Source organism: Dasypus novemcinctus, chromosome 20 (assembly GCF_030445035.2).
Source record: "Dasypus novemcinctus isolate mDasNov1 chromosome 20, mDasNov1.1.hap2, whole genome shotgun sequence".
NCBI classification, from domain to species: domain Eukaryota; kingdom Metazoa; phylum Chordata; class Mammalia; order Cingulata; family Dasypodidae; genus Dasypus; species Dasypus novemcinctus.
This window is the reverse complement of record NC_080692.1, coordinates 45,111,785-45,128,945: the sequence shown is the minus strand read 5'-3', so window position 1 is coordinate 45,128,945 and position 17,161 is coordinate 45,111,785. Positions and strand designations below refer to the sequence as shown.

Below are 17,161 nucleotides of genomic sequence, written 5' to 3'. Positions count from 1 at the left end.
TTGTATCCCAGTGTTTCCAAAATGGGTCAGCCAGAATTGATATTTTCAAGGAGGTGCGAATCATAACAGTAGTTTCTGTTTTGGAGCCCCTAGCAGCACATCCAGTATTTCCTCAGTCAGTCTTCCCAAGTGGCTTACCTGTTTTCCCTGTAGGCAGAACATGTCTTCACTGAACTGGAGAACTTGGGTTTTCCCCTGGTAGTCTCTTCTCCTGCCATCTTGTTCTCACCACTGGGAGCTTACTGAGAAGTTGGCTCTGGGAAGGTCCTTTGTGGACCCTATACATTCAAGTCATTTCTTTGTGTAACATGATGTTGAAACTCTTATATTTCAACAGCTCCACCTTCTTTGTTTTCGTATTATGTTCCACTGATATAGTGATCACTAACTCTTCTGCATTTGGACAAACCTGTTTTTTAAGTCTGAGTTCTTTCTCTTCAGTCTAATACATTTATTTTTCCCCTCAAGTTGCTTTAGGAATTGTGTCAAAATACAAAAGATCCTGGATCCTGCATGTTGTATTCTTAAAGCCACTTCTCCCAGTGACTGCAGGACTGCTCTCTCTCAGCTGCCACTCCTTCCAGGATGAGTTCTTCCCCAGCTGGGACTCCAGCCTGAAGATGAAGTGAAAGCCCTTTCCACCTTCCCCTCAGGGCCTTCCCAGGGCCTGTGGTTGAGCTGGCAGAGCAGCAGCAGACAGGCTTCTCACTCCCAGCTCCCCCTCCCTGCTCTGGGTTAACCACCAGGGGGTTAGGGGGAAACTCTTCCCATCGACTCCCCACCCATGCCCCGTTCACCCTCACAGAGGCCTGACCAAGAGTCCATACAGCTCTGCCTTCACTTTTATCTGTCTAGCCTTCCTTTCAGCCAAGAGTCACCTTAGTGGTTAAAGTCATCAACTTTCAGAGAACTGCCTTGGCATTCTCAGTGTTCCTAGATGGATGCAAAGTAAGCAAAGTCTTTACAACCCTCATTGCCCTTCTCTTCTCTATTAGAATTTTTGAAAATTAAAGAATAAAAATTGTACTTATTTTATAGGCGTAGAACAAATTTATATGAAGAGGAAAGTATGTTACTTTGGATTACTCTTTTATTGTCACTGTATTGTTTGTTACAATGAACCTTCTATTAAATTGGACCATAGCAGTCTCTAAGAAATATTTAATTACTTAAAACTAAATTCAAATATATAAAGAATACTTACAACTCAATAATAAGATAACCCAAATTAAAAATAGGGCAAAAAAATCTGAACAGACATTTTACTATAGAAGACATAGCAATGGGTGGTAAGCAAATGAAAAAATGCTCGATGTCATGAGTATTTAGGGAAATTCAACTTAAAACTCCAGTCAGATACCACTTCACACTCACTAGAGTAAGTATAATAAAAAAAGACAAGAAGTACCAAATATTAATAAGGATGTAGAGAATCTGGAGCCCTCATACATTGCTAGCAGGCTATAAAATGATTTAGCGAATTTGAAAAACATTTTGACAGTTTCAATACATGCTACTGTAAGGAGGAAGCTCAAAAAATCATGCTGAGTGAAAGGAGCCAGCTCCTTCTTCAGTCTCTTCCAGCATTGCCCCAGTAGTGCTGACTGCACAATAGAATGACTTCACCTATGACCTAGGAGAAGTAGAAGGAAGGTGCCCTTTGTTTTAAAAAGGGAAAGGAGGGCTCTTCTTAAAAAGCCCTACGTTCTGTCCAGATAAACCTTTTTTTAAGTATGAAGAGTTTAATGTACTTTGTCTACAACATATAAACTTGAAAAATGCTTATAATCCTACATTGTTGGTTGATTTGAAGGTTAACTCTATGGCTCTGCATGTTGTTTTCTCTCTGTCTGGACTATGCTTCCACTCTGACTGCCTCCTGGATCCCCTTGAAGACTCAGGTTTGTAGGGTTGTAGCCCTCTTCCACCCTGGCCCCACTTTAGAAGCAGTTTGCAAGTCAGCCACAGACAAGAGACCAGTCCATCTAGAACAGAAGGTACCTGTCTTCTCTTGGGTGGAACTGGTGGTGGACAGAGAAAGGGTGCAGGCTGCAGACCCAAACCTGTGCCACCATATTCTAATGTAGCTTCAAGGAGACCAAGAATCCCAGATCCATGTGTGGTCACTTGGAAGGTATGTTTGTGAAGATAGGAGAACAGAACATATTTTATTGAATAGTTCATCAGTTGATTTGTAACTTTTTATACATTTCACAAGTGTGTCTATATTTGCACTTTTGCCCTGAGCACAGCAAACTTTATGGCCGCTACTGTTTTTCTTGCAATACACTTGGAGAGCACAAAAAAGAGTTGCTGACAATGTTAGGGATATTCGACATATAAACTTAATTTGCTCTGATAATTTTTCTGTGAAGAAACATTATGAAAAATAATGTGCAAAGCAAATTTATTCACATTGGAACATGCTGATATGTTTTGAAAGATTTTCTCCAGTACATTAGTTTCTTTTTAAACTCCACATTTAAGTTACATTAAGAAACTGAAATTAAGCTATAAAGATAACACTTATGGAGGCTTGAAATTGCTTTCTGAATTTTCCCCTCATGAAAATATCCCTGCCCCTTCCCTCACAAAAATAAAAACAAATACTTTGCCTCCATATCATATCTAACATATACCTTTCAGGGTTGACTTGAACTTTAAAAGTACATATTTAGCTATTTTATAAATCATTAATAAACAACAGTGCATTTTAAAATACTATTTTCCAAATATATAGCACACTGTATACATGTTAATTTTATTGTCAGATTGTAGTCCTTGGACTAAAAAAAAAGCCACCTACCATTTCTGTATTATATGTTGATTGTCTTGTGAAGGTACTAATAATTAGCATTCTCATTTGATTATTTAAAATGTATAAAATATATTTATAGTTATAGCACATCTCTTTGTTCCTCTTTTCTGTATTAATACTTGGGGCATAGATGTAATCAATGGTTTGAGCACCTGCTTCCCATATATGAGGTCCTGGGTTCAATCCCCAGTACCACCTAAAAAAATTATATTGGTGCCTAATAATGGGATTTCATTTGAAGGAAAGGATTCCAATCATAAAATAACATTAAGCAATTAATTTAGCAAAATCAGTATTAATTGTTTGTGTATTTTATTAGCCCTTTCCATATGAAAATGACAATGTAAATGTTGACAAATTTTCTTAAGGAATCAGGTTTGTTTTTACCAACTAACATTTAGGAAAAACGAACTTTTCAGCCATAATCTTAATGTCCTTACTTTTTGTTTCCTCTGAGTTCCTTTTGTGTCCAGCTTTCTACCCATTTAGTAGGGGAAGTGGGGAGAGAAGAGATGTGGGGAATAAAAAGAAAAGAAAAAAAAAAAAAATAGAGTAAAGTTAGAGAGGATGGTGGTTATAATTTATTTTATCCTGTCTTCCCAATGAGGCAAAAATTACCCTGCCTCCTAATCCACACCTCACCTAAAGGAAGGTAGTTGGATCAAACCATACAGTGTCTTGTGCTCCTGGCTCCTGAAAAAATATGCCAGTATAAAGCACCATCTCTGTCTCCTCTGCCTTTTTCCAGATTGTCTGGGCCTAAAACAGTGAGACCTGATAGCAGACCTCAGTTCAAAAGGAAAACAAAACTTTGAAATAGCAGAGAGAAAGATCCCCCAAACAGTTTATATCTACTTACAACCATAGCTTCCACTTAAATACCTTTTTATAATAAATAATAAATATTTAAGATTCAGTGAGTAAATAGTGTATATCCATTTATTAGAAAGAAAGCATTTTTCATTTCTCTTTTGCAAAATGTTTAAAAATATCTCTATACCCTTGGTTCTTTGTCTTTTGAAAAGATAACTTTTTCCAAGTAATTTCCACCCAGTTTTTCTGTTTATATTTAATTGAATATTGCCATATTCAATTAGTGTTATAATTATGATTACAATGAATATAGAACACCTATTCTTATGCTAAGATTTTTAAATTCATTGTTTATTTGCCCTCTTACGTGAAAGTTTTATTAACATCGTTAATGAGCCTTTCCTTCTAATTTCTCAAATAGTAGAAAAGTGCCAATTCCTGTCCAGATTTTTAAAATTTGTTTCACTTATAGTCACTGTCATTATTAAATATGGACTGGAGTTCTGTTTGTTAATAATAAATGATATTATTTTACAGAGGCCATTTCTGCTTTTACTCAATTCCAGTTTTTCTTACTTTTAGAATTTTCTGATAAAGCAATGAATAATAGAGACATAATTCCTGCCTTCAAGGAGTTTACTACTCAGTAAAAGGCTTGGGGGAACAAATAATGATAGATATTTTGGCCAGTGCTTAATGGTTTGAATCCAAATACTCCATATGGTAATTAGGACCTGGACTAGTAGCCCCTGGGAGAAGTTGTACTTTTAGCAATTTGAGGGAAAAAAGGTTTTTGCCATCTCTAGGAATTAATGAAATAATCTAGCTTAGAAGATAAATAGGATTTTTGTGGAATTTCTCCATCCCTAGCTGTCACAAAGTACCAACCACTAACTTAGGGTATCTGAGTAAAAGGAGTATCTTAAAAGACAGTCCTATCTACTATGATATAAAAGTTGTGTTGTCAAAATATAATTGTATGCTTTTTTTCATTAATTAACAATTCTTAGTACAGGCTAAAATATAGGTTCTTTGTCATCCCTTCAGACTGTCTTTGACCTCACATGATATCATTACAGCTCAGAAGAAACAATGCCTATTAATGAACGGTTAGACCATTGCCGAGTAGGCCTTTTGCTGCACATGGTGGTAAATCAATTTTTAAAATGATTAGGTTTTCTAAGATTGATACATTTCAAGTATATATTGTTGTAGATATAGTACATCAAGCCCTTCACACTTAAAAAAGAATTTAATGGACTCTATTTAGTGGAAGTCTATAACTGAGTGGTTACTATTCCAATGAAGAATTACAGAAAAATCTGTACATCTCAATTCCTCCTTTTTTCAAAAAAGGAAAAACTTATGTTTTGGCAGTGTTGCACAGAGAAGACAATATATACACAAATGAAATACATGGGAGGTAAATATTTAGGTATTATATCTTAGACATAAAGACTGTGTGTGTGTGTATATATATATATTTCTTCCTGGTCCTCTGTTTCTTTGTTCCTTTCCCCGGTTAAGTGCTGATGTTTATGTGCCCTTAATGCTATGAACTTGGAATGATTTTTCTCCTTCTTCATATTCTCACAACTGTTATTTCAACTCAAGTTCTAGTGATCAAAATTATCACTGCTAAATTTTGGTAACCCAATAGCTGGTATTCCTGTTTCATCTTTACCCTTGCTAAAAACATCATATATATATCCCTCAAACATCCAGTGGGTTTCTCTATCCCACATATTAAGGATAAACTCCTTTGCTTATCTCTCAAGATCTCCAGAGGGTGATCAAATCCACTGCTGTTTTTCTCTCCCCAGATTATGGACTCCAGTTAGGTACTTTCTACCACTCACTTCCACACAATCCTGTCTATTCCTGTTACAACACCTAGGTCTTCCTGCTCCTGTGTCTTTCTTTCAATGCTCCCAGAATGCCTTCTTTCTCTTTAACTGGTCAAACTTCACCCATATTTTAAGACCTGGCTTAGCTGCCTCTCTTCTAGGAAACATATCCAAGTGCACTGACCCATTTCCTCTCTCTTCACACCTATAACTGTGGCATACAGTTACATTATATTTATAACCCCGTTGTTTTATGTTTATTAAGCTCAGCATAGGGCATGTACGATTTTTAAACATTTTCTGTGTCCCTCACTATGCTTAGCACAATCCAGAGTACATTTTAATAGTTAGAAACCAGCACATATATATTGCCTGTGTTTTAATTGATAGAATTAATCCATAAATAATTATAGCTTTTATTTCTTGAACAAGTATTCTCTGCCATGAGCTTTTCTGAGTGCTTTATACACGTAACATGATTTTCTTCATGACAACATTATAAAGTCAGTTTTATTGATCCCCCAGATTATGTACTAAGAATGTGAGTTTCAGAGAAGTTGCCTAAGATCACAGAGCTCTGAGCTGGGGTTAGAATTCAGGTCTGTCTGTGTGCAAAGCTCTTGCTTTTAACTCTTCCACTAGGTGAAAAAACTTCGTCCTTGAAAGAGCTTAAAGTTTTGAAGAGGCAAAAATGTAGGCTTATGGAACAATTTGAGACAAAAGTAAGAGTTACTTATATGTATATATAAGTATATATAAACCTCCTTATGGACACACAAGCACTGAGAAGACTCAAAGTAATCAACAGATAGATTCCAAGTAATCTTACATTGTTTCCTTAAAAAATCATTGTCTGGAGGAGGTGGAGGAATGGGGAAAGAATAAGAATGTGATATTTTAAGTAACACAAAGGCTAGAAAAACTGTTTCTCTGGGGAGTTAGGGAGTTTTAGAAATCAAAACAAGTCCCCAGTACATTACTTCAAGGTCAGAGCCAAGTTATTCTGCAAGGCTAAACACACCGTTAGCCTGGTTGACTTAATGGTGTGAGTGCTCTCTTTCAGCTTCAGCCTTTTATGTTCAGTGTTTAGAACAGCTTAACTGTTTCTCACAAAATCAGGTTTAGTATAATACACTTTGGGTTTTATCTGCCATCCTTTAAAGAAAAATGTTAGCTAGATTTTTGCAGATGTATGAATATATAATAAGTGAGCGAGTTATATAGTTCACAGAATCCTTGTCATTTCAAGTGGCCTTCTAACCACCACTAGATTCCATGTTCCTTCATTTTCAACAAGGCCAACCACTTCTGTGAATGTAGTCCTCATTCAGTACAAATTCCTATTTCTGATAACATATCAACAAGAATTTTTTTTAAAGATTTATTTTATTTATTTCTCTCCCCTTCCCCCCGTTGTCTGCTGTCTGTGTCCATTTGCTGTGTGTTCTTCTCATCTGCTTGCATTATCCAGCGGCACTGGGAAACTGCATCTCTTTTTTCTTGCATCATCTTGCTGCATCAGCACTCTGTGTGTATGGCGCCACTCCTGGGTGGGCTGCACTTTTTTTGTGCAGGGCAGCTCTTCTTGCAGGGCGCACTCCTTGCACGTGGGGAACCCCTACGCGGGGGCACCCCTGCATGGCACGGCACTCCTTGTGCATGGCAGCACTGTGCATGGGCCAGCTCACCACACAGGTCAGGAGGCCCTGGGGATTGAACCCTGGATCCTCCATATGGTAGACAGACGCTCTATCAGTTGAGTTGCGCCCACTTTCCAATCGCCATGATTTTGATGAATTTATTAAAGGTAAAAGACTTAACATCAATAAAATACTTTTATAAAAAGTATAAATATATTATATAAAAATATCTTATAAAAAGTAAAAAATAAAAAATCTACTGAAAGTTCCTATTAACTTGTGAGTCGCCAAATTAGGATCAAGAAGTATTAAAATTCCTGGTTTATTTTATCTGTGCAGACCCAAACGATATTAGGTTCTCTAAGACTTGGGGCCCTTATAAGCCTCAAATTAAAATGTATTGGAAAGAAATATTTCCTGGCCCTACTCCCATCCCTTGGCAAAGTGTGTAAAATCGGATGTGCATGATAGGAAAAGCAGTGATCTGGGAAGAGTGGAAAATTGATCTTAGTTGGGGAAGAGTAGTGCCAGGAAGGACTATATTTTTCCCTGCATGCTGAGGCCAAATGTGAGGAAGGGAGTATGGGAGATTGTAGGATGGGGGTGGAAGAGCTGCCTAATGTGGTCACACTCCAGGTGTGTAGTAGACTTAGGACATTTCCATCATTAATCACTTTGTCTCTACTTTCTGTAGAAAACTAATAAGGGGGATGATAATCTACAGTTCTTGTAGAAATGTTGGTTTGTTTAAATGGGCCCATCCCTTTTATAAATGCATTTTCCTCTCTTATAACTGAAAAGCATTTCTAAGGGCATTTTACCTCAGATAAACCTAAATTCCATATTTAAAAAGGTAAATATAATGCATTGATTTGAATGAGGGAAGAACATGGGTACATTTTTTTTATTCCCAGTGTATGCCATCTTCAGCTTTTAAATTTAATAAAATATTTTAATGTATATTTGAACTTGTATTTTTAACAGTAGCTCTTACAGTTCCTTGGAAGTCATCGATCTGACTGTCATGACATATTTAAGTACTGAATCATCTTTTATGAGTGATTAGATCATTTACTAAATTAAATAATGCAAATAGCCAATATATTTCTAAAATATTGTGAAAAAATGATTTAAGAATAAAAATTAGGTTTTCAATAACCACTGTTCACATTTTTTCTTCTTACCTACAGATGTTAATATGCCCCTATATTATCTTTAATAATTATGAAATTATTTAACTTTTAGTATATATTAAACCAGTAAATAGTATTTTTATTCTTTGGGAATAATGTCCAGTAGAATCATTTTTAAAGAAAAGGATACAGTATACAATACAATAAGAAATTTATAATATACATTTTATAATTATCCAGCAGGTTTGTTAAAATACAGATATTTTAAACTTCAGTTTCTGTACATGTGTTCTACTAAAGAAAGTTCTAATTTTCAAAGTGATATCCTATGATAATTGGTTATTTTCTTAGTTACAGTTTGGGATGATTATGTGAAAAAAACTTTATCATTGTAGGATATAATGCATTGAATTGTAATACAATATGGAAATGGATTAATTCTGATACTTTATTATTACATTATTAATAATGGTAAACTTCCAGTCATCATATTTGAAGTTAATTACCCTATTAATCTTTTTTTTTTAAGATTTATTTATTTATTTCTCTCCCCTTCCCCCCCCCCCCACCCCGGTTGTCTGCTCTCTGTATCTATTTGCTGCATCTTGTTTCTTTGTCCGCTTCCGTTGTTGTCAGCCACATGAGAATCTGTCTCTTTTTGTTACATCTTCTTGCTGTGTCAGCTCTCCGTGTGTGCGGCGCCATTCCTGGGCAGGCTGCACTTTCTTTCGCGCTGGGCGGCTCTCCTTACTGGGTGCACTCCTTGCGTGTGGGGCTCCCCTACGCGGGGGACACCCCTGTGTGGCACGGCACTCCTTGCGCACATCAGTACTGTGCATGGACCAGCTCCACACGGGTCAAGGAGGCCCGGGGTTTGAACCGTGGACCTCCCACGTGGTAGATGGATGCCCTAACCACTGGGCCAAGTCCGCCGCCCTATTAATCTTTATGTAAACTAATATTTATGAGTTAAGTCTTATCCTTCCTTTTGATTGACTGGTATAAGAAATAATATAATTATTACAACATAAAGAACTTTTGGGCACAAACACTGTTGATAATATAAATATACTTATCTGGAGTTTCATTCTTTAGAATATATCCTACAATTACTTGGCGTAAGAAGTTTAATGTCCTATTTTCATTTGCTCTATAGTATCTGACTATCTTAGCTAGAAACTCTGGAAAACATATGTATGTGTTTTGATGTAGACATGTACTCCTCTTCAGTTTTCAGAATTTCATTTGTAGAGGTCCATCTTATCAGGATCTTTTGCTTTTCCTGAGCAGTCTTATCCTCTAAAATGTTCTTATCAGAGAAAAATCAAGATACTCCAGAGAACTATCACACAGTATTTCTCCTCAAGAATTTTTTTTTCTTTAGCATCAGTTTTTTTTTTAACCTTGCATAATAAAATCTATTCATGGAATCTCATGAAAAATGGGAAATAGGAAATTGGATTGTATATTGTGCCTATTTGAAGTAATTTAATTGCTACCATATTCAGTTTTGTTTAAGTTTTCACAAAGTATTAAAGTATTTTCACAAAGAGATAAATAGTATATAATTTAAATGTTTGATGTGATTATTTGAATCTAAAACAACCTCTTTGTTTTAGAGTACTATATCATATAGCTATCATTAATAACATGAAATCTTCCCTTTAATGTATTATTAATTTGAATTGTTAAAGAATTTTACTGATTTTTATAAGAATGATTATGTGATGGCTTGGTGGAAGAGTATGTGTTTTAGACAGTATTTCTTTAAACCTAATCCTCAAGATAATTTCAGATTTGTCTGTGTTTATAGATCATGAAATAAAGTGGACTTCTGGCAATCATCCAATTAATTTTTATAAATGTAGGTAGACTGACTAGATAATATTTCTCAAATACTCTCCTTATATTCACTCTGGAGCTTTTTTTTCCTACACTACTAATGATCAGAAAAATTCTTGCAGGTGCCCATTTCACAAGTCAATTGAAAAGGTATGTGGAGCTTAAACTGATATAGATAGTAAGAAATTTACTATGCATATGAAGTTGCATTTTTGTAACACAGTTTAAAATTTAAAACAGCAGAAAGAGGTCTTGACCAAATAATATGATATGCTTGCCTTTGATAGACATTGGCAGAATAAATGTGGAGTAAACTGCAATTTGCTTTGAGTCCTGGGATATAGTGCAGCAGAGATTCCTTATGTGTCATATCTGTCATTTCTCCCCTAAGAAGTAAGTCATGAAATTTGATGCGACAGCTTCTTTCTTAAAATATTTCTGGGCACTAAACAAAAATACCCATAGGAAAAATACCACATTTGAATATCTGTACTTTCTGAAAGGTACATTTATTTTTTTATTGAAAGTCTATTTTGTTTTTCTCTTTCTCTTTCTTCTGTAGCAGTTATATGCTGCTCAGCTAGCTGCAATGCAGGTATCTCCAGGAGGGAAGCTCCCAGGCTTACCCCAAGGCAACCTTGGTGCTGCCGTGTCTCCTACCAGCATTCTCACAGACAAGAGCACAAACAGCCCACCACCCAAAAGCAAGGTACCCTTTTGAAGAAGCTACATGTTTTGCTATTCAGAGTTTTACTTTTCATTCAGTGTTATTGATTTAATGTCTAATATGTGCCAGCAATTGGACCAAACTCTGGGTCTGCCAAAAGGTAAGAGTCTAGTGGGAGCAAGAAGGCATGCATATAAATTTACGTCTATAAATTTAGTTAATAACTTATTCAACAGTTATATATTGATACTAATAGTAGGAAATGTGAGTGATATCCAAAAGAGTTATTAGATCGGTATTCTGTGTTCAAGTATCTTACAGTCTTTGAACATAGATCTAATAAAAATAACCAAATAGCCATATTCTATGATACAAAACAGTTTTATGAAGAGTTACAGATAAAGTGCTTTGGAAGTTACTGGGAGGAAGAGATTACTTTCAGTGAGAGATCCTGGGAAGAGTTTGCTGATGATGAAGCAACTAAACTAGACCCTAGAGGATGCATATGATTGGGGCATAAACTGTTTTATTTAAATATCAATAACTGTTATAATATGATACCATATAGATATAATATTGGCTATCTCACCCATCTAATGGTATTATCATGTGAATATATGGAAGGAAGTGTTAGAAATAAGACTTTTGAAATAGTTTTGTTTTTGGAGTCAATGAAATATTTCCTGAGTGAATATGTTAAAAGATCAGGAGAGTTTCAAATAATGCATGTGTCATGGCTTAGGACAGTGAAGAAGAAAAATTGATTTCAATGTTTTGGGAATTTGTTAAGATCTTAGTACGAATATATTAAACTTTCTATGAAAAAAGAATAAGAAGAGTGACCATAAAGTGATACCTCCTGACATAGGGAAGTAATCACACATATTTTCTGACTATATCTAGAAAATATTAAATGGAAAAGTGACACCATTATTTTATCCCCCAAATAACAATATTTTGTCTTTTGCTGAACTACCTAGAAAATTGGTTTGCTCTCTATTTCATAATGCCTTGTTGAAATATCTGAAGATTAAGAAGGTAAGCGTAGTCACAGCAGTTGAAAGATACATGGGAGGAAAAGCGAGAAAACATTGAAAAAAGAAAATCCAAGATAGTTTTTATCCTTCTCTAGCACCCTGGTGGTGCCACCAGGATGTCTTTGACAGTTAAAGTTTCACTTCACAGATTGAATTGGGAAGGTGATGGGACCAGTGGCGCATGTGGTCCACAGACCCTCTTGCCAAAACCATAGTTTTAAGAGCTGAATACATTGGGGTTTATAAGTTAACCTGGTTTAATAACTAAGAAGAAAGATAATAAATTCAAGGACCTTAGATAATAGCTATGATTCGCCAGCAATATGTGTAATTATATAGTGAAAAAAGAATTATACATACTCCTGTGACATTAGGAAATACACATATGTGAAGGTTAACATCTATTACAGCTGTTTAATGGACCTTTTATGTTCTGTTCTTTATGTATTCCTAAAGCCTAATCTGCTTTTCTTTATAATCACAGCAGCAGGTAAATTTAAAAACTTGATAGCAATTATAACATCTACCAAGTATACATTTAACTTTCAAGCAGTGATATTTTGGTCTCTATGAACCAGCGGTTTTAATGTATTACATGTATAGGCTAACTCTTAGTAAAATAAAGAGCTGAATCAGCATACCGTCACACACAAATACTCTTGTGAGGTATTATTCCCTGTGTTTTTTTCCATCATTTATTAATGCGATTTCACATCGTATTTCATTGTGATGGTTTACATTAGTGCATTTCATTTTGACTTTAGAATATATTCATTTCCTTTTAAATGGCTAATAGATTTCTTTCCTCTTAATACTGCTGACAAAATTACTTGTGCAAATAATCATGAAGCTTTTGAAATCAGTCAGCCTCATCTATTTATCATTTATTAATTTATTAATCATTTATCCATTCATTCAAATGTTTATTGAGCAGTTACTACAAGGATACTTTCTTAGGTAACCATGGCAAAAGCAAAACTGGATGTTTTATCTCTTCTCATCTGCAATTGTTGTAAATTGTAAATATTATAAAATATGTTAAAAATGTAACCAAGACAAAATGGACTATTTTTTAAGTAACGACAAGGATTTGATAAAAAGACATCCTTTCTTTGCTCAGTGTCCTCTAGCATACTCTTTATAACTATTCTTTTTGTCTTATTGTTTAAGATTTCTTAAATGTCCATCTGTTTTTAATCAGCAGTAAAATATAGTGGGTTAAAATAGCCTGAACAATGAATGGTGCTATTGTCATTTTAATGAAGAACATGACCAAATAAATACAACCAACAGTCAATAAAAAGGACCTATTGCATTACATGAATTTCATTTTTTGTAGCCCAGAAGTGACATTTATTCATAGCATAATAAACAGTTGATTTCACAAAGCTATTTTACCCATGGGTAATAACTAACATTTACTATCATATTTATGTTTTTAAACCATAAGTTATTAGTGTCTTGGGGATATTTTATATGTGTTTTACTGATGAATTTGCTTGTCTACCTTACTATAAAGTAGAATTATTTTATTAAAATTCTTTGTGTCATCTACATACCTACCTGGCATAAACAAAAATGATGGTTTAAGTCCAAAGTGCATTTATAGTTTGCAACAATGGAACTGTAAGTTACATCCAGGTGATAGTATAAGGATAAAGAGCTTATAGGCAGCTGTCAAATTCAACTGTGTTCTCTGAATTTTATTGCTTGCCTTCTCTCCTAAGGGTTCCTTTGCCTTTGACTCACAACTCCAGAGAAGGACACAAACAAAACTTATTTGCAATTTGCAAAAAATGGAAGGGGGGAATCCAAAGGAGGGGGCTCCAAAAGACTGTAAAATTGTACAGCATGAGTCCTCTGATGCATGCTGTTTTCAATCTGCTGTGTGCCAGTTGGAGGCTTGGGGAGTGTGTGCGCGTGAGAGAAAGGGGAATGCTGAGAAATGATAGAGTGGCTGTGACCTCCAAGCTCAGCCTGGAAATCCAAGACATTGATTTCACTTAGCATTCCTGCTGAGAAATCTGGCGGAGTTCAGTTGTAATAAAAGAACAAGATTCTGTTCTAATGGTAATGGCGTATGACAGACATATCACTTTGTCTGTCCTCAGCACCAGAGAGAGGAGAATTGGAGAAAGGTCACCTGACCTGCCCGTGGCGGTGTGTGATGCCGCACTGAGCTTTGAAATGCTGCAGAAGAGCGGCATTATTTATAATATTAGCTGATATGGGAACTTTTAGAGGACTCACGGTGAACCTCTAAAAACTGCATGCAGGAATTGTTTTCTGTAAATGTGAAAATGAAAAGAAAGCTGCTCTATTCAAAATCTGCATAGGAGAACATGGAAAGCATTGCTTGTTGAGTTATATGTCCTTGAACTTATTTGCTGGGGACCTATTTGCAGTAATACTATTGTCATTAGTTAATTTTTCTCTTTTTTTAAGTCTTGATTTTATTAATCACAAACAAACAAAAAAGAAATTGTTGTTTAAGTCTATTTTGCCAAAGCCTGGACGGATAGAGAATTAACACTGATGAGCAGGTTTTTAAAAATTCTCAGGTGTTGTATAAAATCTTCGTAAATTCATGCACACTTGCTCTTTAGAATTATTTAAAGGTTTATTTTCTGGATTTTACTTCAGAACTTTTTATTTTTTCATTAACCGACAAAAGCAAATATGTCTAACTCTTCAACGATATCCTCTTATCTCACGTGTCCTCACAGCTGAGTTTATGGCTAAGTATTTGCAAGCAACTTTGTATGGAAGTCTGCAATCCTGAACTTCAGTTCATAAGAGTTCGTGTTTAAAGGAATTTAAAAAAAAAAGTTCTGCCTTGCCTTATATAGAAAAACTAATTAAGCTACAGTTTAGAGTATTTGTCCTTGAATCTCATGTACAAGAATGCTGCATTGAATCTGTTTATATTCCTTAACAAATGTTTATTTTGCAGTTTATCGTTCTGCCAATATACAAGTGTGCTCACTTTCATTTTTTTTATATCACGTACACTTTTCTTAATTTAAATGATTTTCAGCATATTTTGTTCCAGTCTTTTTAAAAAAAATAAATTTCTTTTTGAAATAAAAGAATCAATATCAAGCTTAGTAACTATCTTGGGAGGAAGGGCATTTTTACTCATTTTCACACACAACTCACACAATGGTTGATAGTGAATAACTGGCTTATAAACTTTATGTTATCAAGAAATCCTCTTTTGTAATAGTTGTGCTAGACATCAGAACTTCACATTTTAAATGTTTTGCCATTGCAAAATTAGCTGGCTCTCAGACAAATTCTAAGGGCAATGTGTGAATACCACTAAAATTCTCTTGGTATTTAATGAAAACTTACGTATTGCCTCCAGCCAAGAATAATTAGTTTGACAAGCTGGCCACAGAAAAGAAATCCTGGGTGCTTTTCTGTATAACATGACCTTAGTGATACCCCTACTCAAGTTGTATCGCCATCAATGACAAAACACACAGATTGTCCAGTTTTTTGTGCTTTCCAGATACTTCTGGCAGTGACGGTCCCTGTACTCACAAGCCGCACCAGGGTATTAGGACAAGGAAAAGAAATGCTTCTTTGAAAAGTCAGAAACGGCCCAAAGCAACTGACCAGATGCAGCCAAATTCTTTCAGCTGCAAATCCTTATAAATATTGCCTCAAACTCAGAAACAAAAAATGGAACTTTACTGTTATCTAATATTCTTGCACAGGTTCAGGAAAGAGGAAGTCTCCTAATTTGGTAGCCATGTGCTTGTGTTGGTGCTGTCAGAAGTGCCACTGACACCTATTAGGGCACCGAAGTTTCTTGTAATGACACCAGTCACATAGTTCCATGCTATCAAGCTAACGTGTAGCAATACTCATAGAACTGCAGGGTAGAATTTTGCTCTTTACTACTAGGAGTCACAAACTGTGGAACACATGCATGCACAGTTACCCAGCTGTATCTTAGGAGTATGAGAAATCAGAGAATAACCAAGGTTCATCTTGGCTGGGATTTACTTCTACCAAGAGAATGAGAAATATGGGTATTTTTAGTAGCTGTGGGACAGTATTTTATATCATCTTGGGCAGGAAAGGCAGGATGGAGAAGTACACATACAGTACAGCCACAGCCAAATCAAACCACCATAATCACAAATTATGAAAACATGAATTTTAATATTATGGCAAATACGTATTTGAACACTTAAAGCATATGCCATCAGAGAAATTGCATAAGTTTCAAATGGACCGGGAAGTGCTAAAGGCTTCATGGGAATATTTCCATGGTGGAAAAGTTAGAAAAGCACTGCTCAATGTAATTATAACCTCATTTAATATTTTTCACATTTCATCTGGCCATGAAAATGTTGAGTAGGAGTAGTTGCTAGATATGTAATCCTCAGTATGTAAAACTTTCCCAGAACACTATTACTTGACTTATTTTTGGAGCTTTTCAGGTCAAGATCTCAAATAATCATTACTTACTACACAGGGCTAGATTTGGTCTCTGAATGTAGTATCTCTAATTAAGCCATATGCTGAAATAGTATTAATAAAAGAGGAACTGTATTTATCTTACTATGTCAATATCAAATAAAACCAGCCATCCATTCTGAAACTGCTGGGCCTGGTACTTATTTATGTTATATTTCTCCTCATACTGTAGACCAAAAGAGTTGTTAGCCTCAACTAATTATGAGTACATTCAAATTGACCATTTTATTCTAATGCCTTAAATACTGACTTATCAATGAAATGCTTTGTTGAATGGTTTTTATATCTCCCTGTCTGTGAAATAGTAATTTTGTGATTCTTTGAGAGGTGATATGGATGGGTCACACTCAAGAGGTGAATGCATTTAGGAAGAATCACTGCAGAATTAAACTGTAAATGTGGCCCATTACCATTATCATCACTTCCTGGGTGGGGCCTATTGACAGTGGACCCAATGTAGTTGCCCTGTCATTTTAAATAAAATAGCTTCCTTTTTCTGGTCCTGCGTTGCTGGGCTATAATATGTTAAATGAAATGTTATCCACAGAACCCCTGTGATGATACTCCTTTTCTCCTTTTCATCTGCATTCAGTTGACAGCAATCTCACACAGTTAGGGTACTTAAACAGAGGATTTTCTGAGCTTAGTATTATAACTGACATTTATGTAACGAAAAAAAAAATTAAAACTAAGAAAACAGAGATAGTTATAATCTCAGCATTTCTAAGAGGGGGAAAAAAGCAAAAGAGACAGAGGCGTTTAGGTAAGTCCTTTTAAGTTACCTGACCTGGGTTATGTTTCCCAGTATTCTGATTTTGTTTTGACAGGAACCTGTCTGGAACACAGCAGCCAGCTCTGCTGAGCCATGTCAAA

General features: G+C 35.4%; 1 protein-coding gene across 7 annotated transcripts in view; it reads left to right on the top strand.

Moving 5' to 3' along the window:
• Nucleotides 1–17,161, top strand: part of SOX5 (SRY-box transcription factor 5) — a 474,102-nt gene that overhangs the window by 394,048 nt on the left and 62,893 nt on the right. For all 7 annotated transcript variants that reach the window (XM_058282906.2, XM_058282908.1, XM_058282904.1 and 4 more), the window contains one exon: nt 10,656–10,802. In XM_058282906.2, coding sequence (XP_058138889.1) covers nt 10,656–10,802 — 147 coding nt within the window. The remainder of the gene's footprint in view (nt 1–10,655; nt 10,803–17,161) is intronic.